The sequence below is a fragment of the Callithrix jacchus genome, chromosome 12 (assembly GCF_049354715.1).
Source record: "Callithrix jacchus isolate 240 chromosome 12, calJac240_pri, whole genome shotgun sequence".
Classification (NCBI taxonomy): Eukaryota; Metazoa; Chordata; class Mammalia; order Primates; family Cebidae; genus Callithrix; species Callithrix jacchus.
This window is the reverse complement of record NC_133513.1, coordinates 11,918,068-11,945,887: the sequence shown is the minus strand read 5'-3', so window position 1 is coordinate 11,945,887 and position 27,820 is coordinate 11,918,068. Positions and strand designations below refer to the sequence as shown.

General features: G+C 40.8%; 1 protein-coding gene across 2 annotated transcripts in view; it reads left to right on the top strand.

The window, feature by feature from the left end:
- Positions 1-16,550, top strand: part of GRIN2A (glutamate ionotropic receptor NMDA type subunit 2A) — a 438,976-nt gene extending 422,426 nt beyond the window's left edge. The window contains exons 13-15 of one of the 2 annotated variants that reach the window (XM_035266897.3): positions 6,164-6,402; positions 14,158-15,334; positions 15,678-16,550. In XM_035266897.3, coding sequence (XP_035122788.2) covers positions 6,164-6,402; positions 14,158-15,334; positions 15,678-15,751 — 1,490 coding nt within the window. In that variant the 3' untranslated portion in view covers positions 15,752-16,550. Of the gene's footprint in view, positions 1-6,163; positions 6,403-14,157 lie in introns of both variants that reach the window. The other variant, XM_054242570.2, reaches the window with a different exon arrangement.
- Positions 16,551-27,820: the final 11,270 nt, after the last annotated feature.

The following is a 27,820-nucleotide window of genomic DNA, read 5'->3' as shown; positions in this document are numbered from 1 at the left end:
TTGTAATTAGTGTACGCCAGGCACTGTGTGTATGTAACATCTTAATTCTTTTTTTTTTTTTTTTTTTTTTTTTTTTTGAGACAGAGTTTTGCTCTTGTTGCCCAGGCTGGAGTGCAGTGGCATGATCTTGGCTCACCACAACCTCCGCCTCCTGGGTTCAGGCAATTCTCCTGCCTCCGCCTCCCAAGTAGCTGGAATTACAGGCACGCACCACCATGCCCAGCTAATTTTTTGTATCTTTAGTAGTGACGGGGTTTCACCATTTCGACCAGGATGGTCTCGATCTGTTGACCTCGTGATCCACCCGCCTCGGCCTCCCAAAGTGCTGGGATTACAGGCGTGAGCCACCGCGCCCGGCCAACATCATTTAATTCTAACAAAACTCCCATTTGCTAGATGTTAAAACTGAAGCTTAGAGAGATTGAGCAAGTTCCTTAACCTCTCTGCATGCCCTCATCTGTAAAATAGATCAGCAACATTAAGGTTGCATGAGTTAATTTTTTAAAACTCTAGTACCTGAAGCACAGTCTATTTTACGTAATTTTATTAAATAGAAAAATAGATACATGAATGGATGAGTAGTTGGTTAGATTAAGTAGAGTATCTGGACCATGATCAAAGAGCCAGTACATGTGGAAGGCAAGAGTCTAATGCAGGCCGTCTGACTCAGATATTGACTGTAATAATACCTCTATGTTACTGTCTAGACCTTACCAGATGATTGGACATGCTCCCTAAAATCTTCAGGGAAGGGTGCTTCCCTTTACAGCTCATTCTAGTGTTTTCTACCTGAAACATTCTTTATTGTAATTTGCTGGACAGTATCCAGTTCAATTTTTATTTATTCCTTTTCGCAAATATAAAACCCATGGCTTCTACTTTGTTAGAGGTGGATGGGTAATGGGAGAAACGCCTTCAGTATCTTCATCCTGTCTGTACCTTTTGTCTAACCAGCCTTCTTTTTCATTTCCTTTTTTTTTTTTTTTTTTTTTTGAGATGGAATCTCGCTCTGTCACCAGGCTGGAGTGCAGTGGCAGAATATCAGCTCACTGCAACCTCCAACTCTCAGGTTCAAGCAATTCTCTGCCTCAGCCTCCCAAGTAGCTTAGATTACAGGCACCTGCCACTATCCCAGCTAATTTTTATATTTTTAATAGGGATGGGGTTTCACCATCTTGGCCAGCCTAGTCTTGAATTCCTGGCCTTGTGATCCACCCACCTCGACCTCCCAAAGTGCTGGGACTACAGGCATGAGCCACTGCACCCAGCCATCTAACCAGCCTTCTTACAGCCTCACCCAAGCAGCCAATGGAAGCAAGTTGGAGACACACACAACACTGCCTTAATTATCCTTGCCTGTTCCCTTTTAGATTCTGCATCTCTCTGACAGTTGACTCCTGAAACTCTATTGCTCTATCTTTTAATGTTGCCAGCATTAGGAAAGGAGTGACCTTGACACCTTGCTCCTTGTACTGAACTTACAGCTTTCCTCAGGATGGTGCAAAACTAAAAGATTGGCAGAGATACTTGTGGCTAGAAACATCTCTGCTGAAGACAGTTACAGGAAGAACAGGTGCAAGTTTCCATAGACACAAAAAGTTTGGCAAATGTGCATGAGCTTACTGTCATTGGAGGAGGTGCGCTTTGAGCATTACATGGGGACCAGTCCTCTCCAGTGGCGAGACAAAAGCGATGTGGTTTGACTGCAACCCTAAAACCTCCCAGTCTCCATCTGTTCCCAGGAGAGCATTTAGCTTGTGTCTTCCCAGCAAGAATTAGTCTGCTTCAGGAAAGAGATTTAATTATCCCATTTACCTGCTCTGGTTCACAAGATCACACTGACAAAGATCACGGCCTCTTTTTAATAGGAGAAACTGACAGCAGAATGAATATCGTAGAGCCACTACTTGGAAAAATGACATTTGATGCTTTACCCTTCCTAAAGGATGCACATTTCCCAGCCTTTTACTCTTAAGCCCGCTGCAAGCTCCCCTTTGCTTTGTATTTTTTCTATTTATATTGTAGAATAACTCACTAAACATATTTGAACACTTCTGCAATGCTGCCCAATTTAAGCCTGGGGATATAAGAAAAGAAACAGAAACAGAAAATATGGATTCAATGCTCACTACATGCTGCAGGCCATGAAAAATATCAAAACCATAAAACATGGTCCCTGATCTCCCTCCAGGAGATTACAATATACTTGAGTAAATGAAAAATGAAATAAGAAAGTATTTGAACTACAGTTCAGTACACTAGTCAAAGAGGGCCACAAGGCAGGAAATGATTAATTTGAAAATGATTGAAACAGGCTGTAATTGGTAATGAGAAATGTGTATTTGCTCTTTTTTTGAAATCAGGGTCTACTTTACCAGGCTGGCTTCCTCTAAAAAGAGGTATTGTCTGGGCAAAGGGCAGAAGGAAATCTTTTAATTTAGATCCTGATAAGAATCAAGATGATGTTTCTTGTATCAGACTGCCCTCCTTACAGGCTTACAAACCTGGCTTTCTTTGGGGCAACACCAAAAGGAAGATGTTCTGGGAATCTGATGAGTCATAGTGAGAAGACCCATTTTTGTGTCCTCACAAACCCCAAAGGGTCTGGACACAGTGGCTCACGCCTATAATCCTAGCACTTTGGGAGGCTGAGGTGGGTGGATCGCTTGTGCCATGAATTTGAGATCAGCCTGGGCAAGATAATAAAACCTCATCTTTACTAAAAATACAAAAAATTAGCACAGCATGGTGGCATGTGCCTGTTGTCCCAGCTACTTGGGAGGCGGAGGTGGGAGGATCACCTGAGCCCAGGAAGTTGTGGCTGCCATGAGTTATGATCGCACCACTGCACTCCAGCCTGGGCTACTGGAGTGAGACCCCATCTCAACAAAACAAAACAAAACACCTCTAAAGGAAGGGGGAAGTCAACACCACATTGTATTTTGAGAGGAATGGCATTGGTGTTTTTGTGAGAAGAGGAAGCAGTCATGCAGATCTGAGGTACATGGTGGGCAGAGAAATTTGGATGCGTTTTATAGTGTTGATGGACAATGAGGTATTATTCAAAGTCTCCCATGACTTTGTGACTGTGTGAAATCATGGGAGGCTGTTGGAAGGAAAGGAATTGAATCAAGATGCCCTCTTCCCATCCCTTTACCTATATAACTGATTGATCAGCACCCATTTTTGTGAGTGAGGAACTTAAAAGGGGATGGATTTCCTATTTTTTAAAAAATCTCATTAACGTGTGCTTTTTTTCTGATTAATACATTTGAGACTTTTAACGAGTCACTAAGTCTGTAAAAAGAAAACTAGGAAAATCTCTATCCATCAAAGTAAAGAAAATGCAAGGAGGTTTACCATCTGTTTGAAGCTCTCAGTAAGAAATTAAAGCCCAAACGAATATGTGAGTTCAAATGTACTACTTAAATGGTGTAGTAATCAAAGTAAAATTTTTCCATACAAAAATTCATACATTGAAAACCCCTGGCACCATGGCAGAAGCAAACCCAGAAGCTCTCTATAGTGATGTTTCTATAGCCTAGTGTTCTTGGAGTCCCATGGGGCTTAAAGGGAAAATAATTCTGCAGAAGGTTAGCTCATGGTCAAAAATTATAGATGTCACAAGGACGTAACCCACCATGAGAGTCAGAACACACAACAAACAGAGGAATGAGAATTGCAAGAATTAAGGCAGGAGGAGGAGCAGGGGGATAATCTGAAAAACTATAGGTTTAAAATTACTAAATATATAAAAGTTTTAAAAATCATAGTGAAAATGTGGGATACCATGATAAAAAGAACAAGCAGAACTATAAAAGAACCAAATGAATATCACAATTAAAATAAATAGATTAAAATTAAAACATAAGTATTACTAACCAAAGAAAAAATTAATGGGAAAATATATCTATTGGAAATCACCCAAATGCAGCACAGAGAGAAAAGAAATGCAAAATATTAAAACAAGGTGAATAACCAAGAGCATAGAATGAAAAGGTCTGCAGTATATTAAAATTTTCAGGGGAAAAAAAGAGATAGGACTGTTAGATGCTATCAGGGAATTGCAAATTAAAATAATGAGCTAGCACTACACTCCTCTGAGAGTGGCTAAAATCCCAAACACTAACACTGACAATGATAATCAATGGTGGTAAGGACATGGAACAAGAGGAACTTTCTCATTCATTGTTGATGGGAGTGCAAAATGGTACAGCCACTTTGGAAGAAAGTTTGGCAGTTGACTACAAAGCTAAAACACAGACTTAGTGTGTAATGTAGTAATAATGCTCCTAGGTATTTACCTAAATGAATTGTAAAAACTGTACCACACCAATGCAAGATGTTAATTAGGAAACCTGAAGGGGGTGGGGAGAGGTAGTATATGGAAACTCTCTGTACTTTCTGTTCAGTTTTTCTGTAACTATAAAACCACTGTAAAAAAGTCTATTAACTTTTTTAAAAGATATGACAGGGAGAAGTAATATTCGACATCATAGTAGGTAAGTTTTTGCCAAAATTAAAGTTGTAAGTATTCAGATTGAAGAATCATACTGAGTCCAGAGCAGAACAAATAAAACACACTTAGATTTCACACCAAAGATAAAGTGAAGTTCTCAAAAGCAACTAGAGAGAAAATGTAGATTGCATTGATCAATCAACTTTTCAACAACTGCCATCCAGCTCAGAAGAAAATTTAACATTCTGAAAAGGTCAAGAAAAAATAATTGTCAACTTTGATTTTTATATTTAGCCATATCATTCAAGAGTGAAAACGAACCAAAAACAATACATGATAATTTTACCTAACTCAAAAAAGACCAATATTAAATCAATCATTATGATGGACTTCTTCAAAAAGAATTGATATAAACATTTATTTTCTTAATTTTTCTCTGCATGCCCCCATTACATCTTAGAGATAGTGTGTATACATATGCATATAAAATATAGTCATACTTTTCATTTAACATTGTACATTATCTTCCTTGATTTTTACTGTCCTTGAAAGATCATTTTTAAGGGCTGACTCTTAGTCTAAGTGCCATAGTTTAGTGAATTGCTAGACAGTCAGTGTAATTGCTAGACGTTTAGAGCAGAGAGTTTTCCTCTAAATGGCAACTGGATAAAATTCACATAAAAGAGAGAAAGAATAGTTCTAAGCATGCCTACTGTTTCCACCCCCCTCCCCCGCCATTGGAAAAAACCCACCTGGTTCTTTAATTGCCTCCTGAAGTTGGCGGATGGGGATAGTTTAGTTTGCGAGGGGCCATTCAGAACCAGCTGGATATGTCTTTTCAATTAAACTTTTGTCCCCCAAGTGTACAAGTCATGTGTGACTTTCCTGAATAATCCTGAATGTTCTAAAGGGAGAGAAAAAAAGAAACAAATATATTTGAGGATCGCCATATGCCAGGCACTGTGTTAGGCATTTTCTTCACAAAAATAAATAGTAGCAAGAGATACTACTTATGAAAATTTACTATTATCTGGGTCCTATAGGGATTTTACACATTCTGATCTCATTCGATCCTCATGGCAACTCTAGGAAGTATGTCCTACTATTAATTATGCCTGTTCCACAAATAGGATAACTGTAGCTCTGAGGTCATGCAGCAAGCAGATGATCAAGTCAGAATTGCAATGAAGTCTTTCTACTGGTACATGTTGCCCTTTTATTACCAAGTCTTGTTCCAAGCTTGGGTGGGTGTTGGGGGCAGGGGTGGGAGAAAGCCAGGTGAGAAAAACATAGTAATGACCCCCCCCCAAAAAAAGGCAAAACTCCAAAAAACAAAACCAGGAACTGTGCTAAGTTATATATATTATACATGTATATAATATATAAATATGTTAATAGAGAAAAAGGTTGCTGTATATATAGTCTCTCTAGATAGATTAAATATATAAATTTCATCCTCACTGCAACAATATTGGATAGGCTAATATATATGAATTTCATCCTCACCACAACAATATTAGGTAGGCTTTGTAATCATTATTATCTTCACTCAAAAAGTGAGCAAATGGAGACCCAGCAAGCTCAAAAACTTGCCTTAAGGTTACATAGCTGTGAGTTGCACATTGTCTGTTCCAAACCCAGAAGCGTCTGCCCCAGAGTGCATGTTCTGGTCCTCACTGCCTGTGAATGTTGTGTTTTTTCCAGGTGAGATGGAGGAGCTGGAGACCCTGTGGCTCACAGGGATCTGCCACAATGAGAAGAATGAGGTGATGAGCAGCCAGCTGGACATTGACAACATGGCGGGTGTGTTCTACATGCTGGCCGCGGCCATGGCCCTTAGCCTCATCACCTTCATCTGGGAGCACCTCTTCTACTGGAAGCTGCGCTTCTGTTTCACAGGCGTGTGCTCCGACCGGCCTGGGTTGCTCTTCTCCATTAGCAGGGTCAGTATCCCTGGCGGCTACTTCCTTGTACCGCAAGCAGGCTTAGAAAAGCACGTGGGTTCTTAACATCTCGGTGGGGTCTGCATATCCTCCCCTTACCAGCCCTTCTTGGGCTTGTCAAGAAAGCATCCAGATTTTGTACATTCATAAGACAGGGGTTGCAAACCTAGATGACTATGGAAGGCAGAAGGGAAATGGGAGTGGGTGCAGCAGGCTGGGCATGAGAAAAATCGCAAGAATGAGGTGAAACAGCAGCTAAACCTCAGCAACAAAGTGAGAGAATGATAGGGAATAGTGAGGACTGTGGCCAATTGCATAATGTTTACCTCATCTATAGGGGACAGCCATCCTCAACTCCTGATGAGTATTGTCTTATGGGAATGTAGGGTCAATATTATCAGGTCTTCTAGTTTTTTAAATAGAGAAATTGTCATCTGATTTTATGAGAAACCTTTCTATTTTTAAATATTAGTAACTAATCCCATTTAAAAAATTTTTTAAAACACATGGGCCAGTCACAGCCAGCCTGGAGCTTCCATCACTAGCACCCAGGTATGTTGTATAACACTACTAATGCTATTATGCAAGATGTTACAATTTGCATATGCATTGTAACAGAACTTGCACAAAACAAAATCTACTTGCAATGCTATGCAGCACGAATACACATCTAACAAAACACGAAGAGCATGCGCAATCCAACAGCACATGAAATGAAACACAGATGTAAAGTAATAGAAGGAACTGCACACGTATCAAGCAGAAAACAAAGTATACATTTAAGCCAATATAAACAATAGCACAGAATACACATGCTGTTTTGAGCTCCCGTGCAATACTGGAAAACCCCTTTTTGTGCAGCACAATATGTCCTGTGTATATTGCCATCAAGGTACATGTAACATAAGTCATCAATAATGGTAATGATCATAAAAATGCTTATATTTATTGAGTATTCAGGTACCAGGCACCATATAAGGACTTTATATTCATCTCATTTAATCTATAACCGTATCTATGAGGTATGTGCTGTTATTAGTTCCAGATTATAAATGGCAAAACTTAAAGGTATGAGGTTAAGAGAATCACCCTGGGCTGCCCAGCCAATAAAGTGGAGCCAGGATTTTAATCCAGATAGTATGTCACCAGCCAAGGCCAGCAATCTTCCTCAAGCAAGAAACATCACATATAAGCAATGCAAGAGATTTGATACAGTTCATATTATGAACATATGTGTACATGCAACTCACATAATAAACTATCACAGGCCAGGCACTATGGCTCACACTTATAATCTCAGTAATTTGGGAGGCCAGGGAGGGGTGATCACCTGAGGTCATGAGTTCAAGACCAGCCTGGCCAACATAGTGAAACCCCATCTCTACTAAAAATACAAAAAATTAGCTGGGCTTGGTGGCACATGCCTGTATTCCCAGCTACTCGGGAGGCTGAGGCATGAGAATTGCTTAAAACCAAGAGGTGGAGGTTGCAGTGAGCCAAGATCTCACCACTGCACTTCAGCCTGGGTGACAGAGTGACTCTGTCTCAAACGAAAAAAATAATAATTAAATAAATAAATGACCACACTTTGCAACACAACTTAGTTACGTATCTGCTTCATATTAAAAACATATACATGAATAGTTTTCATGCATCTTCCAGCACAGTTTAATCTATCTACCTCTTACCTATCTGCCTATTCATCCATTTTAGCCCTCTATGCATCCAATCTATTTATCCAGTCATCTCTGTTATTTGCCCACCTTGGTGGCCTCTTTTTTTTTTTTTTTTTTGGCTTTGGAAGAGCTTCATTAATTAGGATTTTAAAAATGGTAAAAAAAATTTTTTGGTTGAAAAAAACCATCTAATTTTATTTGCTAATGTTTACTAGGAAAGCTAAATAATTGCTTTAAAACAAATTTGCATATTCTTAGCATTTGCTAGTTTCAAGAACTTTGGGGAGATTCAGAAGGTACATATTAGTTTAGTGAGGAAGATTCATTTTCTCCATTCAATTGCACTCCAAACTCGGATTCTGTGCAAATACATATTTCCTAATTAGCTTGATGGCATCTAAACACATAGATTACTTAAAAATAACAACATATGTGCATATAGCTAGGTATTATGCCAACTTTAAGCTGATTCTCCCAGCCAGTTACCAAAGGATTTTCATATCCAAATGATTCTAGGATTATCACCAAACAAATGCACACTGTTGCGTTTACTTCTAAATCTTGCTTGTTTTTAGAGGCACATTTCCTCTCTCTAAAACATCACTTAGGAAGCCAAGTTGATTTGATCAACATTTTAAGAAATGAACTAAATCCCTGTTTTCCTTTCCAAAGGATGGGAATGGAAGGCAAACCGGTCAGCCCAGGGCAGGCATTGTTGGTAGAGTTCCTTGATCAGCTGGAATTTGAATTTTGGCCTCTCCATCTCTAGAGGAGAGGAGCCCAAGTTTTAGGGGAACAATGTAGGAACTTCTGTGCTCTCTTGGGAACTCCCAGCCATCAATATTGCTTCAAAGGTTTTGGGGAGTCCTGCTTATAAGGACTCTCCTTCTTCCCAGATAATATGTCTTTTCATGTAAGAGCAGCCTGATGTGTCCAAATAGGAAGATATCATACTGAGTGATACTTTCCTGCCTCTCTCATTACTTAGGGGTACTCAAAATAGTTTCAGCCCCTGATGTGGTACCCAGCAAAGTTCTGAGTTTCTTTAAAAGAAAAGAGAGATAGAAAGAGACCTTCCTTTTAGTCAAGGGCTACTGCCACTGCTGAAGTTTATCTTCTATGGACATTCACACATATGCCATCTTACACATACGCTTACATAGCATGGAGAGCACACACAGAAACAAAAGCGAATTCATTGTGTACACACAATCATTTTTTTCACCAAGTCTGCAGTAGGGAATTCCCAGGCAAAGAACCTACTTTCCACAAATGCAAGATCATAACTGCAGAATGAATTATGCCTCATATGTGGGTGAGGACTTGTTATTTCTAATCCTCATAATCCCCTATGAGGTTGGCATGATCAGACCCCCATTCTGTGGATGGTGAAATTGAAGCCCCGAAGGTTACCTCTGTGGCTTTACCATATGTTTCCCTAAAGCAACAGGAAACATCTCACTTCATCTATCACACTAGAAAAAGATATGAAAGAGGAAACTTGTCTGTTAATGTGAGATTGGGTTGCAGGCTTTAGTCTACTTCAGAATTTAGGTGTTTTTTTGTTTTTCTAAAAGACACTGATCCAGGATGCTGTGAAATTTACTCCCTCCCCAAGGCAGGTTTGGTTCTGCACAGAAACTGAATCTCTCCATTACCAGTTCTCCTTTCAGTAAGATGAACATCCAGTCAATAGATGCAGAGCTATTACCATGCAGCAGACTTATATAGCCCTCCTCATGGGCTCAACATTCCCAGGGAGGCCCCTGCACAGTGCAATGCCAATACAAACTAGAGATACGTGCATGCCTGGCACTGCAGAGGGAGAAGGCCAGCACTCCAAAAAGGCATTTGTTTGACACTGGAACCAAGCTTCTCCCAGGGCAGTGGCCCTTGGATTTTACGACTTACAAAAAATGCAACCTCCTGCCTTTAGGATGCTCTTAACTTTTGGTTTCTCTCCAAAATGCTTTCCCTCCCATTTAGAATAAAAGAATTCACTGTCATCAGCAAAAAAGAGCTGCCTCAGTTGTCTCCTGCAAAGTGAGGAATGAGAGACATAGCAAAGCCAAAAATCAGGGGAAGGAAAAGAGGCAGCCTTTCCAGTAAGATCTGATCAGAGTAGGCTAGAACATGATGGACAAAGTCTCATGCTAACCCACTACTGGGATCCACAGATATCAGATGCTTTAGGGATGGGGTCCAGGCTCAAAGGGACTGAGGACAGTAGACCCATGCCCCACTGAGAATATTCTGAGAGGTCAGGCACCCTTTAGGAAAGCAGAGAAAATTGCCTGGAACAACACCTTGAGTCATCAGCGCTGATTTTATTTGACTCTGAGCCCACTGCAGGACCAAGAGGGCATCTTATTTCCACAACCGATAAAATGTAGCTGGGATCTATAAATAATAGAGAAGATAAAATAAAGACAGAACTGTTGCAACTAAGAAAGAAACTCTATCTCAGAGATTTACTTGGTTCCCAAGGTAGGGGTTGGTCTGTTTGTCTAAGCAGAAAGCCAAAGTGGCTTCTGAGAGCAAATCTTAAGCAGTAGAGAGTGGCATGGATTTATTGCAGCTTCAACCATATGGGCACTGCACCCTTAAGCTCCTGTGAAAGGGGAGAGGGACGAGGTGATGGTAGAGAAGGGAAGGTCAGAGATGACTAGGCAGTTTGTTCCGCTCACATGTACTGACCACCTATGGTGTCAGGGGCTTTTTAATATTATTTTACCTTGCCCTAGTGCCCACCTTAAGAGGACATAATTCACATTTTCCAGATGCAGAAACTGAAGCTAAAATAGATGTGGCTTATGCAAGGTCACAGAGCTAATCCATAATGGAGCTAGGACTCACATCTAGTGGATTCCAGGCCTCTGGCTCTTCCTATTATTCTGTAATATGCCTTCCCTCTCCTCAACAGCCCTTCTAGAAGATGGATCAACTCAGTTGGAGAATGCTATCATCAAAGCCTTGGGTACACCAGTGTAGGCAATATAGCAAGACCCCATCTCTAAAAAAAATTTTTTTAATTAGCCAGGCTTAGTAGTGCATGCCTATAGCCCTAGCTGCTCAGGAGGTTGAGGCAGGAGGATTACTTGAGCCCGAGAGTTTGAGATTGCAGTGAGCCATGATTGCACCACTGTACTCCAGCCTGGGCAGCAGGGTGAGACTCCATCTCTAAAAAAACAACCAACCTTGAGTAGAGACTGGGTCCACAGCTTCGACTCTTTTCCATGGCCTCACCAGGTTGATCAACACTTGGGAACTGCCTTAGCTATACTGCATGAGTCCCAGGAAAACCAGGGATGAGAGGTAGCCACCAACAGCCATCCTCTCAGCTCCTGCAACATAACTCATCTCCCTGATCACTTCTGTGGACCTCCTCCAAATAGAAAGACAGCCAGCTCATCTTGGCAGTCAGAGCATGTTACTCTGAGGGTGGAAGGATGGAGGGCAGTTCTTAGACTCTCCAGGTGGCAGAAGGGAGTGTGTTAGAATTAAAGTACAAATTTAAGGGAAAAAATATTTTTTTAAAACTTCTGTTTTCATAAACTGGGAAGAAAAGGCACAGACATCAGTTGACTCTGACAAATAGAGTCACACTAATTTTCAGCCATAGTGGGAGAATCCCTCTGGGTCAGAGTACAAGATTATTGGCCAGGCGTGGTGGCACACACCTGTAATCCCAGCACTGTGGGAGGCCAAGGCGGGCAGATCACGAGTTCAGGAGTTCAAGATCAGCCTGGTCAACATGGTGAGACCCCATCTCTACTAAAGATACAAAAAAAATTAGCCAGGTGTGGTGGTGTGCACCTGTAACCCCAGCTACTCTGGAGGCGGAGGCAGGAGAATCACTTGAACCTGGAAGGCAGAGGTTGCAATGAGCCGAGATTGTGTCATTGCACTGCAGCCTTGGCAACAGGGCAAGACGGTCTCTAAATAAATAAATAAATAAAAAGATTATTAGATTCCAAGGTTAGGTGAGAATGACATAGGTTAACATAACAGGTTATACAACTCTATACTATGTGAAATACATAGATCATTTGTAAGATTTCCACATCCACAGTCTGGATGCTCCAGCAACTCTTGAAGCAGTGAGGGCAGGGGCAGATGTTATTTTGTGGCAGGGCAAACAGCCAAGCACACATTATATATAGAAGGAGACCACAGATAAGTTTGCAGGAAGGCAGGAAAGGGCATAATGCCAGTGTCCTGGGCCTCAATCAACCATGAAGCCTGGGGTAGAGAGGATCAGAGAAAAAGCAGCTCAAACTTGCAGCTCTAGGCTTTTGTGTTTATGGTTCCTTGAAGGCTGGAGTGGAGAGACTGTCTACTACAAGAAAAATGTAGCAGTGTAAATGAGTTGAGGCTGTCACAGTTCCGTGAGCATCCCTGCAGGGTGAGCTCGTCCCCGTCATGGGGGATCAATGGAGCCACCACAATCAGAGTCCACAGTTAATCACACATACTTTCCTGTAGTTTATGCCAAAGTCAGTAGCCACTGCCAATTCTGCCCTAGAAACTCCTTTGTGGCTCCCTGTCCACCTTGGGAAGACCAGGTCAAATCCTACAGCCTTGATCTGACTGTTTCCTGTAAGTACAGCTGCTGAAATCTGGGGTAGGAGTGGGGAGAAGCAGGGGAGGCCAGAGATCAAAATGTTCCAGACGTCATTTTGCCTGTTATTGTGGCGTGAATCAAGGGCTCTTCCCTTGAAAAAGTTAAGCAGCTACTTTTAAGTGAACATAAACAGTTGTTTTCTGAAAGGAAGAAAGAGTAGAAACAGAAGAGACCTATAGATGGGGGTGCTTGTATTTGGGCTGCATAGGAGCCCGTAGGTCATTCTGTTCCCTGGATGGTTTCAAAGGCGGTGTCACTGTGTCGTCAGAACTCTTCATTACGACTGGTAACTAAAACCCAGTTCTACCTACATTGAATAGACTCACATACAAACACACAAGGAATGGACTGAGTGGATTAAGTAAAAACATTCAAGGGAGTGGCTCCAGGGGTTCAAACCATGTCTTTATCTCTTGGGCTCTACTTTTCACTACAATCACTTCACTGATAGGCTCACAATCCCACATGATGGTAAAGTTGCAGTTCCTTCTATCCAAGCATCTATATCTATCCCTTCAAAAAGAGTTTCATGATTCTCACATGAATTTCATGCCCTCCTTTAGATGAATAAGTGTATACGTGGAAAGGAGATTTTCTGACTGGCCACTTAGGACACATTCTTTAATTTTTAGCTTTTGCATAACAGTAGAGGTAATTCCAGAAAAGTGTTAACAATGGATGATCCTTTCTTTCTCTCTTTCTTTCTTTCTTTATTTTTTTTAGACAGAGTCTTGCTCTGCCTCCAGGCTGCTGGAGTGCAGTGGTACAATCTCAGCTCACTGGAACCTCCGCCTCCAGGGTTTAAGCAATTCCTCTGCCTCAGCCTCCTGAGTAGCTGGGACTACAGGCATGCGCCACCATGCCCAGCTAATTTTTTTATTTTAGTAAAGATGGGGTTTCACCACATTGGCCAGGATGGTCTCTATCTCCTGACCTCATGATCTGCCCACCTTTGCCTCCCAAAGTGCTGGGATTACAGGCATGAGCCACCATGCCTGGCCATCAATGGATGATCCTTTCATGCTGACTTTGTTTTTCAATAGTTAACTCTCTGGTGCCTAAGCTTCAAAGATGATGCTGGGAAACTTTAATAAAAGCTTGAATTGGTGACCTGGGTACTAGGAGCCTCAGTTGTCTGTCTTTGTATGCCACTTTGGAGACACTGAGGCATTGACAGTTGTATGAGCGCTGGTTGATACTTTTTCTCAAACTCCATATGTGATTCTTTGCAGAGGTGTCAGCTAGTCTTGAGCCAGGGCAATAAGATAAACCCTATGTTTTGCAACTTGTCTCAAACCTTTAAGAGACGTTATCAGAATTCAAACTGAATTTCGCTGTTTCTCCAGGGCTCCTGCAAGAAGTACATATCTCACCTTTGCAGGTAAAGTTCAAGTGCAAAGTGGTTTCATGTTCACTGCTGCTGCTGCTGACAGTGCTTTATGTTACTCCCCACAGGGCATCTACAGCTGCATTCATGGAGTGCACATTGAAGAAAAGAAGAAGTCTCCAGACTTCAATCTGACAGGATCCCAGAGCAACATGTTAAAACTCCTCCGGTCAGCCAAAAACATTTCCAACATGTCCAACATGAACTCCTCAAGAATAGACTCACCCAAAAGAGCTGCTGACTTCATCCAAAGAGGTTCCCTCATCATGGACATGGTTTCAGATAAGGGAAATATGATGTACTCAGACAACAGGTCCTTTCAGGGGAAAGAGAGCATTTTTGGGGACAACATGAACGAACTCCAAACATTTGTGGCTAACCGGCACAAGGATAACCTCAATAACTACGTTTTCCAGGGACAACATCCTCTTACTCTCAATGAGTCCAACCCTAACATGGTGGAGGTAGCCGTGAGCACAGAATCCAAAGTGAACTCTAGACCCCGGCAGCTTTGGAAGAAATCCATGGATTCTATACGCCAGGATTCACTATCCCAGAATCCAGCCTCCCAGAGGGATGAGGGGACAGTGGAGAATAGGACCCACTCCCTTAAGAGCCCTAGGTATCTTCCAGAAGAGATGGCCCATTCTGACATTTCAGAAACATCGAGTCGGGCCACGTGCCACAGGGAACCTGACAACAATAAGAACCACAAAACCAAGGACAACTTTAAGAGGCCAGTGGGCTCCAAATACCCCAAGGACTGTAGCGAGGTCGAGCGTACCTACCTGAAAACCAAATCAAGCTCCCCCAGAGACAAGATCTACACTATTGATGGTGAGAAGGAGCCTGGTTTCCACTTAGATCCACCCCAGTATGTTGAAAATGTAACCCTGCCCGAGAACGTGGACTTCCCAGACCCCTACCAGGATCACAGTGAAAACTTCCGCAAGGGAGACTCCACGCTACCAATAAACCGGAACCCCTTGCATAATGAAGAGGGGCTTCCCAACAATGAGCAGTATAAACTCTACTCCAAGCACTTCACCTTGAAAGACAAGGGTTCCCCACACAGTGAGACCAGCGAACGATACCGGCAGAACTCCACGCACTGTAGAAGCTGCCTTTCCAACCTGCCCACCTATTCAGGCCACTTCACCATGAGGTCCCCCTTCAAGTGCGATGCCTGCCTGCGGATGGGGAACCTCTATGACATCGATGAAGACCAGATGCTTCAGGAGACAGGTAACCCAGCCACCCGGGAGCAGGTCTACCAGCAGGACTGGGCACAGAACAATGCCCTTCAATTACAAAAGAACAAGCTAAAGATTAGCCGTCAGCATTCCTACGATAACATTGTCGACAAACCTAGGGAGATAGACCTTAGCAGACCCTCCCGGAGCATAAGCCTCAAGGACAGGGAACGGCTTCTGGAGGGAAATTTTTACGGCAGCCTGTTTAGTGTCCCCTCAAGCAAACTCTCGGGGAAAAAAAGCTCCCTTTTCCCCCAAGGTCTGGAGGACAGCAAGAGGAGCAAGTCTCTCTTGCCAGACCACACCTCCGATAACCCTTTCCTCCACTCCCACAGGGATGACCAACGCTTGGTTATTGGGAGATGCCCCTCGGACCCTTACAAACACTCGTTGCCATCCCAGGCGGTGAATGACAGCTATCTTCGGTCGTCCTTGAGGTCAACGGCATCGTACTGTTCCAGGGACAGTCGGGGCCACAATGATGTGTATATTTCAGAGCATGTTATGCCTTATGCTGCAAATAAGAATAATATGTACTCTACCCCCAGAGTTTTAAATTCCTGCAGCAATAGACGCGTGTACAAGAAAATGCCTAGTATCGAATCTGATGTTTAAAAATCTTTCATTAATGTTTTATCTATAGGGAAACATACGTAATGGCCAACGTTCTGGAGGGTAAATGTTGGATGTCCAATAGTGCCCTGCTAAGAGGAAGAAGATGTAGGGAGGTATTTTTTTTTGTTGTTGGCTCTTTTGCACATGGCTTCATGCCATAAATTCCACTCAAGGAAACTTGTGAGGTGTGTGCTGAGCATGGCAGACACCAGGTAGGTGAGTCCTTAACCAAAAATAACTAAACACATAAGGGCAAGTCTCTGGGACATGCCTACTAGGTATGTTGGCAATAATGATGCATTGGATATCAATGGTGATGTTATCATTTCCTATATTCCAAATTCCATTAAGGTCAGTCCACCGTGTAATTTTCTCATCAGAATGCCTAATGGTTTCTCTAATACAGAATAAGCAATATGGTATGCATGTAAACCTGACACAGACAAAATAAAAACAGTTAAGAATGCATCTGCACTGTAGTGAGATTGACATGTGCAAGAGATTAGGAAGTTTGGCTGGTAACAGTTTCAGCTTTCTTGTTATGCCTTCCATCACAGCCCAGGCTCACCCCAAGAACTCCAGGCTCCCCCAAAGAATAGCAAATCAGTGTGTTCATGGTGACTATGCTACCTTCATTATAGTTCATTTCCAAGACACATCTGGAGCCAAAGACCCAAGGGACCCTCAGGTGGAGAGAGAGCTACAGGAATCTCTTTGGATGTTGATGTGTGTTTCTCTCACCCTCGGCTTCGATGGTCTTGTTCAGAGCTGCATAAACTAACACATTAATGTCTCCGAGCTCTAAGTGTGGATCTTCTGTCTGTGACACAGTGGCCATTGTAGTTTATCCTGAAGACTCCTATGTACGTAAGTTTGCATTTCCTCCCTTCTGGTGATGACTCAGGGTTGTATAGTATCTGTTACCCCTTCCCTCCCAGAGTGACCATAACTCGTTCAGTTTCCAAACAGCCATGGTGGTGTCCATGGCTCCACCGTGTACATGTGTATTGCTCTTCCCAGAGTTGTTAATGTGGTGACATGCACCAACAGCTGTGTGTCTACTGTGATCTGTAAGAAGTGCAATGCCATCTGTCTGCCGAAGGCTAGCATGGTTTTAGGTTAATCTTCCTTCACATCAAGACATTCTGTTGGACACTCACTCCCACCCCAACCTCTTCACATCAAAGCCTTCAACACATGAGACACTCTTGCATCTACCCTGAGTATCCTCCAAACTGTGGATAGACTTTAGTGAGACAGGTGATTTCTCCTTCTGAATTATTCTCTCTATTGGTGACAAACTGCTTCATAGCACCAACAGAGATATAGGAAAAATTCCTCAAAGCATTTGTCATTTCTGAGTCACCTGTATTATCCCATTCTTATTCTTACTCACACCTGTGTGTATATGAAATGAAATGATACCCATTTTTTAAAAAGAGACAGAGAGGGGAATACTTATGCATGGGGAGCCTGTTAGCACAGTGCCTGCAACAAAAAAGAAGTGCCCCCCACAAGATAGTTGCTATGTTATGACACTTTATCAGATCAGGATTTTCTAGTTTAAACATTAAATATCATAAAACCAGCAAATAATACTAACTAAACCTTTTATATAGTTCTACTCTGTTAATTAGCATATTTCATATACATTAATATTTTTGAAGTATTTGGGATAACTAGCCATCCATGTTTGCAGAAGACCTCAGTCTGTTTAGGATCATGCTAGGGAAACCTAAGCTAATATAGACTCATCAGGCCATTTCCTGGTTTCCTCCTGCATTCTGTTTTATGTTCTTGAAGAAAGGGATAAAATGATGGGTTGAAAAATGATCCCATTTCTTCTCATGTTGTGTGTTCTGTTTTGTATTAGTTTCTTGCACGTGGGAAAGTGCCAGAGATGACTCTCTTAAAGCTCCAGGATATGTGGAATAGCTCCATCTTTGGGAAAGTACACCTGACCTCCAATGTTCCTATAATGATGAAAAGTGGTTGCAATAAATTTCAGGGTGAGTGGTAGAGAGATAGTGGGAGTCAGTGGGCCAGAGGGGCTTCTTTCATTTTTGAAAGGCAGACGGGGCTGATTAGGTGCTGGGGACACATGTGCTTGAAAATGATACTTTATTTCCCGGATGCTATACCTCTACTGCCCCAAGACCCAGCAATAGAGAAGTCTGGATTGAAGGGCCTAGAATAGTCACCCCAACTTCTGATCCTAAATCTAAATTTCCGTAACTGTGTAGTCTTTCAGCCCTTTCTACCTTCTGCTCTTCTACTACGTTCCAGACCTTTATCCACCTCAGCAAGGATCACCTCCATTTCTTCACAAGTCTGAGATGTTTTGACAACGAGTTTAAAAGTTTCCCCAGAATACAGATCAGTGATTTGTTATCAAGACAAAGAGGCTTTCTGTCTTCCTCTGACATCCTCTAAACCCAGAGGGCTGCCAAATGCCACAGAGGCCTTCAAGGAGAGTGAGAGTTATACTTGGACTGACTTCATCAGTCAAAAAGCCTTCCCCTAACAGCAGCATTATTTCAGCTATTCACCCCATACACCTCTGGATAAAAAAACTGAAAACATGGTGTTTGGAAGAACCAACAGTAATGTTGTGGAAAAAAAACTATATATATTTTTTTAATTACCCAAAGTGTTTTTTTTTTAATAAATAATCAGAAATTTTATGCTACATAAAGTTTTTGGTTTCCCTTCTCTACTAATTGACTCACTCTTCAATATGATGATCCCAAGCCAAAAAAAAAAAAAAATCAACCACTGATCAGATGGTTAATTTCTAAGGGAAAGATGTAGAGTTATTCAAAAGTCATCTAAGTTAGTTCAGTTTTTGCAGAAAGAATATCAGGAATGTAATGTCCATTGGTAAATGGAACCCACAGTATGAGAAGTAACAAGAATTACATAGGAAGCCTGGGACTATAGATCCATCACAGAAAATTCCTGCAACATATCCCAGCTCTGAGATCTTAGATTTGTTGATGGCAAGGAGCCCAAATCTCTGCACACAAATGCCTGAGTTCAGCTGGCTTAAGTCAGAGCTGGCATCCATAATGATATTTTGTTAACTCTGATTTTCCCCACTTGAAAAGGGCCCGGCCGGTCCTCAGATAGGTATACTTGAATGCAGATGGTTGGGTCTCTGTCCATGGATAATAGCACACACATGCAACCAATTTGAAATACTCTGTGTGAGAGAATCTTCTAGAGCACAAACTCTACTTGAGAAACCTTTGTGTTTCTGGAAAGTGAGTTTCATCATCTTTACATCTGCAGGTTCTTAGGCCAATTATGGTTTCAATGCTCTGAGCTGGCAAGTCCCTAGAGGTCTATCTTTCTGCCAGGGAGACATGTAGGATTATAATCTCACCGCTTATTACTGTTATGTCCTCTGCAAATCTCTCTGCATTATTTTAGCCAGCACCATGACTGGGCGTCCATGGATTACTCTTGGTTTTCTCTTCCCTGCTTCATAGGGTTCCTGAGAGTCTTAGTATTTAGCTTTTCTGGAGAAAGCATTAAAATTCACCCATTGCAGCAAAATCTGTCAAATCATTTCACACTTATTTTCTGGGGAGAAAAAAAGAAAATTACACCTTGTTTACAAATGAAATAGTTTCACTTAAATGGGACTGTAGCCAAGGCAGTTAATTAGTCAAGAGATCCACGGCTGTCATATAGTCACGCATTGTTTATTCTATTTGATATGTCGACCACTGATGTGTATTTAATATTCTGCATCCTTCTCAGGAAATGACAAATGCCCTGAATTATTTGCAAATAGAATTGCTAATGAAAAAGAAAAAAAAAACTGTTGATGTTAATTAAATGGTGATTAAAAATTTATCTCCTTTAAATCTAAAAAGTACAGCTTTAATAATCAGTTGTCATATAAATAAGTACCTTGTACTGAAATCCCTTGTGGTTTAAGACCTAAATAAACACTAAAATGAGAAATCTAAATACCTTACAGAGGAGCTGGATATATTCATTAACATTATGCACATTCCTGTACTGTTTTTTTGTGCATATCTGTTGTGCATGAATCCTTGAAAAGGGGACATGAGTTGTTTCTGAAATGGAGCCTGTTTGTATTAACCATGGCTATAGTAGACACAATTGGACTCAACAAAAAAAAAATATTGAGTAGGTGGAAGCTAAATGTGTTTGTTGATATTTAATATGAGTGAAGGGTTCTACATAAAGTCAATTTTCCTTCCAAAAGTACTGTTTATTTTCACTGGAGACAAAATTAGACCTTTCCAGATACCCCATCTCCTTTTGGTAAACAGGGTTGAAAGTGATGTGGGGTCTATACTTGAAAAGTTCTCCCAATATGCAGTTACTGTTCCCCATTCAATCCCTATACATTGTACTGTGTTCATATCTAATTGTATCAGATGCGGTCAGCTTGCCACTTGATATAGATCAGAGATGATCAAATGCACTTATCCTGTGAATACAACTGCTTGTGTACACATGTATATAATATACATGCTTGATTTCTACAATTCACACATAAGTGTATTATCCAAATAAAACTGTACATATTGTAAAGTTTATGTTAAAAATTAAATGGTGATGATGTTATTAACACATGGAAAAACCCATTCTGGCTATTTTTATGGGAGGATATTTCTGTAGAGAGGGCACTATATTTTTTTAATCTCAGTTGTAGGGAGGATGACGGAGCCTAAGTAGAATTTGGGTGTTGGCGTTCTTGGCCCCTTCTTTAAAAAAACAAAACTCTGGGATGAGGGGAATAGAATATATTCTGCTCACATTTGCTCCTAAAGACAATGCTGATATGGACTTGTGTGTGATTTCTTTAAACCCTTCAAAGGGCATAGATTTCCTATTTAAATTCCTTATCCTATTTCCTCACCTGCACTCTTTTCTGTGTCCAGCAGTACTTTCAGTATAGTATAAGCTAGAAGTGCCTGCCCAGAAGGGTCTTAGAAAAAAAGTTTGTAGAACCACACCAAAAGTTAGGAGAAGGGAAGGAGAGATGAGAAAATGAAGTTTACAGACGGGCAGTCGCCTGTTTAAGATCATCAAGTTAGAGAGTATCAGAGCAAGGATTAGATGCAAGACATGGTTCAATTTCTGGCTCAGTTCTCTGACCAGGCTGATTTATTTCTAGATTTCTTTCAAGGGACACTCCTGAATACCTCTGGAATAAGAGCCAGAGATCCCCATAAAGCTGACCTGGCTTTTTATTTATTTTATTTGTATTTATTTATTTATTTTTGCTTCTTGCCCTAGACAGACCTACCCGTGCTTCTTTGAATTTGGTTTTCCTTTAAACTCCCTCACAATCCCTGTCTTAAAGTTCCTAGAAGATAGTAAACTTTTTTCAGAGACCATCTCCTTAAGAAGAATCAACAAGGGATATTATTTAAAACTTCGAACTGAAGATAAAGGCTGGCAGTGACCACTGAAATAATTGAGTTCTATGTACCATGCTTTGAGGATAAACCAAGCACACTGAGCAGCTAATAGAATTTCACTGAATGTCCACTTTACTTTGAAAGCCAGTTTGGGATTGTGGGGAGGGGGTGAAAAATAATGGAAAATACAATCTCTTCCCATAAGTAGCTTATGGTTTAGAAGTTCGGTTCTCTAATACAAAAGATAACTGAGGACCCGTGAAATGCAAACAAAGACTAAACAGCAAAAATTAGAAATGACAACTAAAGTTGTTGCCATGAAAAAAAATTAATCTGATTCTATGAGCAAATTTTCTTTTTAAAAAAAAATCCTTCCCCAAATTTTTAAGTAACTCTGGAGAATAGAGTTAGTGCTCCTGGAAATGCATTTGATTTATTTTAATCTTCAAAGAAAGTGCTTAGGAAACCCAGGAGCCGCTAACCAGGTGAACACCCTCACACGCCTACATTTTTGCACAGGCAGGCTTGGGTCTGGTTCCAAACCAGTTCTCCAATCCTTGCCAAATCATGCCTTCTCCCAGCCTTGCATTATGACACGTGCCTCAAGAAAAGGTTGAAAAAATTCCCCAAAGGATTAGAAAATAGACCATAATGTAAAAAGAAGAAGCATTTCCCAAAAGCTTTTTTCATTTGGTTTCGTTTGTGACGTTTAAAGAACCCTTTTGATAGATCAGGGTATGAATGTATCAGGGGAGGGTAGAGGGAGAGTTCTTTGTCAAGTTCCAAGTGCCTACTGTTGTGGCTGACAAAAGAGAAAGCATCAGGTTCCCTAGAGAGAAAATGGGGCAAAGAGATGACAAAAAGAATATAAGTGTATTTCAGGAAGTATGGCGAGGTGGAGAGGGAGCTTTTGTCACTCTGTCCATCCCATTCTGTGCATTCTTGGAATGTTATATTTTCCGCTTATTGCAAGTACTTGCCATGGACCTGCACCTGAATTTGAAAATATCAAAATATATCTAAATTGAGTGGAGGCTATATTCTAGGCATATCCTAGAATGTGATCCTCAAAATAACCTTAAGATATAAATATGATTGCTCCCATTTTACGGATAAGGAAACTGAGGCTCAGGTTTTTCTCAGCCTCATCAGCAACATAATTAGCTAGTAAATCCCTAACATTAGACATAGTCTTGAAGTGCCTGGTCTCCTCCAGGGAGGTCAGAATAGAAGTCAGAAAGAAGTCTACTCTTTTGAGGTTCCTGGGTTTATACCCTTGAGTGTCAGCCTCTGTTACAGGGACGTTTGTTAGGTTATTTACCCCTCGTTGCCTGATTTGGGTATTTTGAGAACTTCTGGGGATCTCACCTCTGTTCATAGTCCCTTCTGAGACTTGAACACTGATTGTGTCTCCCTTACATATGCTTGCACTCAGCAGTTTTTTAAAACTCCTGGGGAGTCATTTTCTCTACTTAGCATGTGCCTAATCTTAAATATCTCTTTCCTAATGTCTCATCTTTTTATCAGTCAACATCAGGGCTAATTCCATTAAACATATGTACATAGTACATGCTCTCATATGTGTGTGGGCACACACACACACACACACACACACACACACACACACACACACACAGCCATGTGGCCCTCCATTAAAGTTCTCCTAAATATTGTGATCCATGTTCAAAGAGGTGGTATTATTTGCAAGTTGACTGTTCCTCCTATTTCACCTCTATGTTTGGTTATCTTTGCCAAGCAGACAGAATGAGTTTCCAAGGTGGGACAGGGAATAGGAAATTGTTACTACATAATGATGGAGAGCTTTGGTAGTCAGAATGATTGAGGGCCAGCTATTAAAATGTTGTTGTTGTTTTCCTTCTTGGTCTGTTCTATTTTTTTTTTTTCTTTTCCAAATTGTCTTAGAGATAATTCCCTTCTTGCTAGCCTTAGGATAGTGATGGTTATTCTGTCCCACTGGAGAGTGTTGAATTGGAATGTTTCCACTGGGCTTGACAGGTGCCCAGAGTGGCCTCGTATTTAACTCACCCTGCAGGCATCTGCTGAGCATACATTCCTGCATTCCCCCTCTCCATGATCTAAGCCACACTTCTTTCCTGACACTTAAATCTACTGAGAGGTGAGGGGTGCATTAGGCCCATTTTTATGGATGAGGACCCTGAGGGGCGATTTGAAGGACTGTCTTTCTGAGAGTCTCTGTGAATTCTCTGGAGGGTTAGCTAACTGAAAGCAAGTGAAGTCCTAGTCTCTGAGAAAAAATTTCTCAGCTGTTTTCATCTTTCAAGCTGGCAGTAAAAAGTCTTTTAAGATAGATTTTTATTATTTGTTATTTGGAGATCCCATTGTTGGGTCTACAAGTGCATGACAACGTTCTCCTTGCAATGTTGAGCTATGCGAAAATGGAGCACTCTAAAGAACAATTTGACCAATAGGGTTTCTTCTCTGGGGTTGTATTTCAAACCATGCAACTCTCTCCAGGGAACCAGAACTAAATTGCTTAAAATGAAGTCATCCCTCAGATTAACTTCCTCAGATAAGGTGTCAGCAGTCTACAGAAACAAAGAAGACAAAACTGAGATTATCACTCATAATTCTCTCTGATGTATTATGTCAGTGAAACAGTGAGTTTGCATTATTGCAATCCTAGAACATTCTTCATTAGCCCTGGGTTATGACCTCTTCCAGTTAATTCTCTTTCACACCTTTAGGAAAGATTTAAGATGAACCTTCAATAGGATATTAACATTACTCGTAGCCAATGCCACAGCTGCCTTTCAAATTAATAAGGTTAATTGTTCTCCAGCAAACATGAGTTTGTCTTTGGTGTTTTAAAAGCTTCCCATTGATCTGACATTTTGCTGTTTTAAGTTTTAAAGGGCTCAAATCAAAGACTATTGATGACTGAGCAAAGAGTGAAGGTCCAGAAATATGAAAACATTGTCATATTTTTCCATGAAAAAAAATCAGAGCTTTTTGAATTCAATTGAAGTTTCTACATTAGCCATCTAAGACTCATTGAGTTATTTCCATTCTCAGTCAAGCTAATTCAAGTGAATGAACAATATTGACTTTTTAAATCTTTTTTTATTTTTTAAACTCTTTAGTTTATTAAGTTTGTAGACCCACCTCTGGGACCATGACCACTTATAGAATGTTTCAGTTTAAAAACAAAAGATTCAGACTTCTAATTTGAGCCAAATCCAGGTGATCTTCTTTGAAACTTTTGGTGAATTTAAAAAGATGAAAGTGGAACTTGTAACATTCATATTCCCCAAATTTTTCACTGGGAAGGAATGCTAATTACCTACTTAAGATATAAATTCAAGAATCACATTTTCATAGAAAATGCAGAAAACTGCTTGACACAGCAATGACATAGCTAGATGTGGCTCAGATGCCATCCAAACCTGAGAGTCCCCTCAGATTTCCTTACCAGTTCTTTTTAACTATAAATCTTAATCTTGTTCATTCCCCTGCCAAAACAAATTTAAGAGCATAAACCTGCTGAATTAATTGGCAGAATTCACTGTAGTTTATATCACCCCGGAATGTTTATGTGTATGTGTTTATCTATAGTATACATATTTTCAAGCTGAATGTTCAGAAAAAATAAGGTGAGTTTATTGGTGGCTTGAATAAGAATTAGATCATAAAAATTATAAATAATGGCCTTCTCAGACAGAAAAAGAGAGTAAATGATTCATTTTTCACTCACATATTAATAAAATGACTTGTTGCATAATACGCAAGCTGGTCATTGCCTGCAAGAAAGTTAACTGAATTAAGTGGCTATCCAGGTTTATGTCTGAGTCCATTTTTAACCCCATAGGGCTAGGATTGAACTCCATATGCAGAGGGTTTCTATTCACAGCTACATTCAAACAGAATCTAAAACCACATCAGAAGGGACTTGATCTCTTGTATGGTGGAGTTCAAAGCAAGCTGTGTGCTCTACACTATGGTCTTCACTTGGGAATTAATGTTCACTGACCAACTGCAGCAGTTTATATCTGTCATGTTTTAATCCACTGCATGAGGAAGTGCTAATAACTGTATTAAATATTTCCAAGCATAGCTACAAAATTACATGTTTGCTTAACACCTTTCTATGATAGAGGAAGTATATACTATGGTTGTCTTCTTGTAGTATGTCTTTTAATTTTGTTCAATGTGTTATCAACTGTTTTAAGGAATGGGGATTGAAACGTGTGTGCAAACTGATATGTACATAACTCCTGAGGCAACAGAAGTGCCCGGTCATATGGTGTAAAAATGTAAATACAGGAAAATTTCATTTTTCTAATAAAGGTAATTTCTGCCAATTGATATGAAAATGAGAACTTGAGTTGTGGTCTTTGTTGTTGTCATTGTTGCTGCTGTTGTAAGCATCACCGTGTTAGTCTGTTTTGCATTGCTACAAAGGCATACCTGAGGCTGAATAATTTATAAAGAAAAGAGGTTTATTTATATCATTGTTCTGCAGGCTATACAAGCATGGTACCCGCATCTGCTTGGCTTCTGGTGAGGCCTCAGGAAGCTTTTAGTCATGGTGGAAGGGAAGAGGAGCCTGTGTGTCACAGGATGAGAGAGAGCAAGAGAGAAATGTCAGGCTCCTTTAAACAACCAGCTTTCTCCCGAACTAACAGAGAACTCACTCATTACCAAGCCATTCACCAAGGATCTGCCCCCTTGACCCAAACATATCCCACTAGGCCCCACCTCCAACTTCTGGTGATCACATTTCAGCATGAGATTTGGAGGGGACAAATACCTCAACCATATCAATTGCTAATGTTTCAGGCAGTCTTAATGTTTGTACAAAGGGGAAATAACTTGACTTCTCCCCTTTGTGCAAGGGGAGAGGGTAGACGGAGGCATGGAATTCAGGACAATTCTTGGCTTGGCTTTGGGATTTCAGCCAAGAGCTTAGCCACTGTCCTATACCTGGATTGTGTCTTCCTGTGCACTTTCTGTACTTGTAGCCTTGACCCTGATAATGTTGATCTTTACCAAGAACACCCTTGTTGCAAGAGGGAAAAAGGGATTCTTGCAATAGGAGCAGAGGAACTATTGAAATAGGGAGAATTCTCTGACAATAAATCTACAAGCATCTCAAAAGGCTTTTTCTTTTAGAGAGAAGTAAATAAAGCTAGAAAGAACAAGGTATAGGAAAGTGAGATAAACAGGAGTGGCAAGAATAGGAGTCTTACCTATGTGACTTAGGTAAGGCTCTCCTGCCTTGTTTACCCATACCAAGGCCAGACACAGGCCCTCCAAATGCCTATTCTTTGCCTCATAAATGATTAACTCAAATCTCCACTGATCAGTCAGAACAAAATGCTTGTTAACCAAATGTTGTTTAAGCTTCTGTCCTTCTCCAGGTCCTTGAACTCTGGCCAAATCTCAGCCTGAGCCAGCCTAAAACCTCACCCTAACAGCTCCTCCTGGGAATAGGCAAGTCTTAAATTCCCCATCTATCCATCTTCTGTCCAATTATGCACCTCCTGTTTATCTCACTTTCCTCTACCCTGATCTTTCTAGCTTTGTTTACTCCTCCCTATAAAAGAAACACCCTTTTGTCTAACCCTGAGATGCTTGCAAATCTATTGTCAGAGCATTCTCCCAATTGCAATAGATCCTCTCGCCCTATTGCAAGAATCCCTTTCTCCCTCTGCAATAAACCTTTTGAACAAAGCCTCTCTTTACTAAATCCAGATTTGAATTTTGTTTGACAACCCCTGTCTTCAGATCAAGTGACATTTCTATATTCCAAATCTGACCATGTCAGTTCTACCTCTCCTTTACTTAAAACCTTTAGCTTGATGTCCCATGACCCACCAGGAAAGCCCAACTCCTTGCCATATTGCACAAAGCTTTCCAACCCCTGCCATACCCCTTTCTACCATGTGTCTTATCCTGCACCTGAATCAAAGATCTTTCTGCCCTTCACCAAGGACACCATGAGCTCTCTCATGCGCTCATACTTTTGTTCATGCTGTTCTTTCTTTCTGGAATGTTGGTCTCCTTATCAATGCTTAATTCTCTTTTAGGGTCTATCTTAAAGATAAACCTCTTCTTAGTCTTTCCAAGCTTCTTCCAGAAGGATATTTGACAGTTTATTTCTCCATGATCCATAGCCTCATGTACACACATCTATTAGGCTTTACTACATTGTTACGTGTGCTTTACTCATGTACACACCTAATGCATTAGGCTTTACTACATTGTTACGTGTGCTGCTTTTCCTTAGAATGTGAGCCTTTCCAAAACAGGGGCCATAAAATTGTTCACCTTTAAATCCTAGCACCCAGCTGAACATTTGATACTAAGCATTTTTGGATGAGTAGAAGGATAGCTAGATGTAAGAGTGGATCACTGTGGGTGGTGGATAGATGGAGTGCTTTTGAATCAGTTCTCAGCTTATGGTACTCTTCTACCAA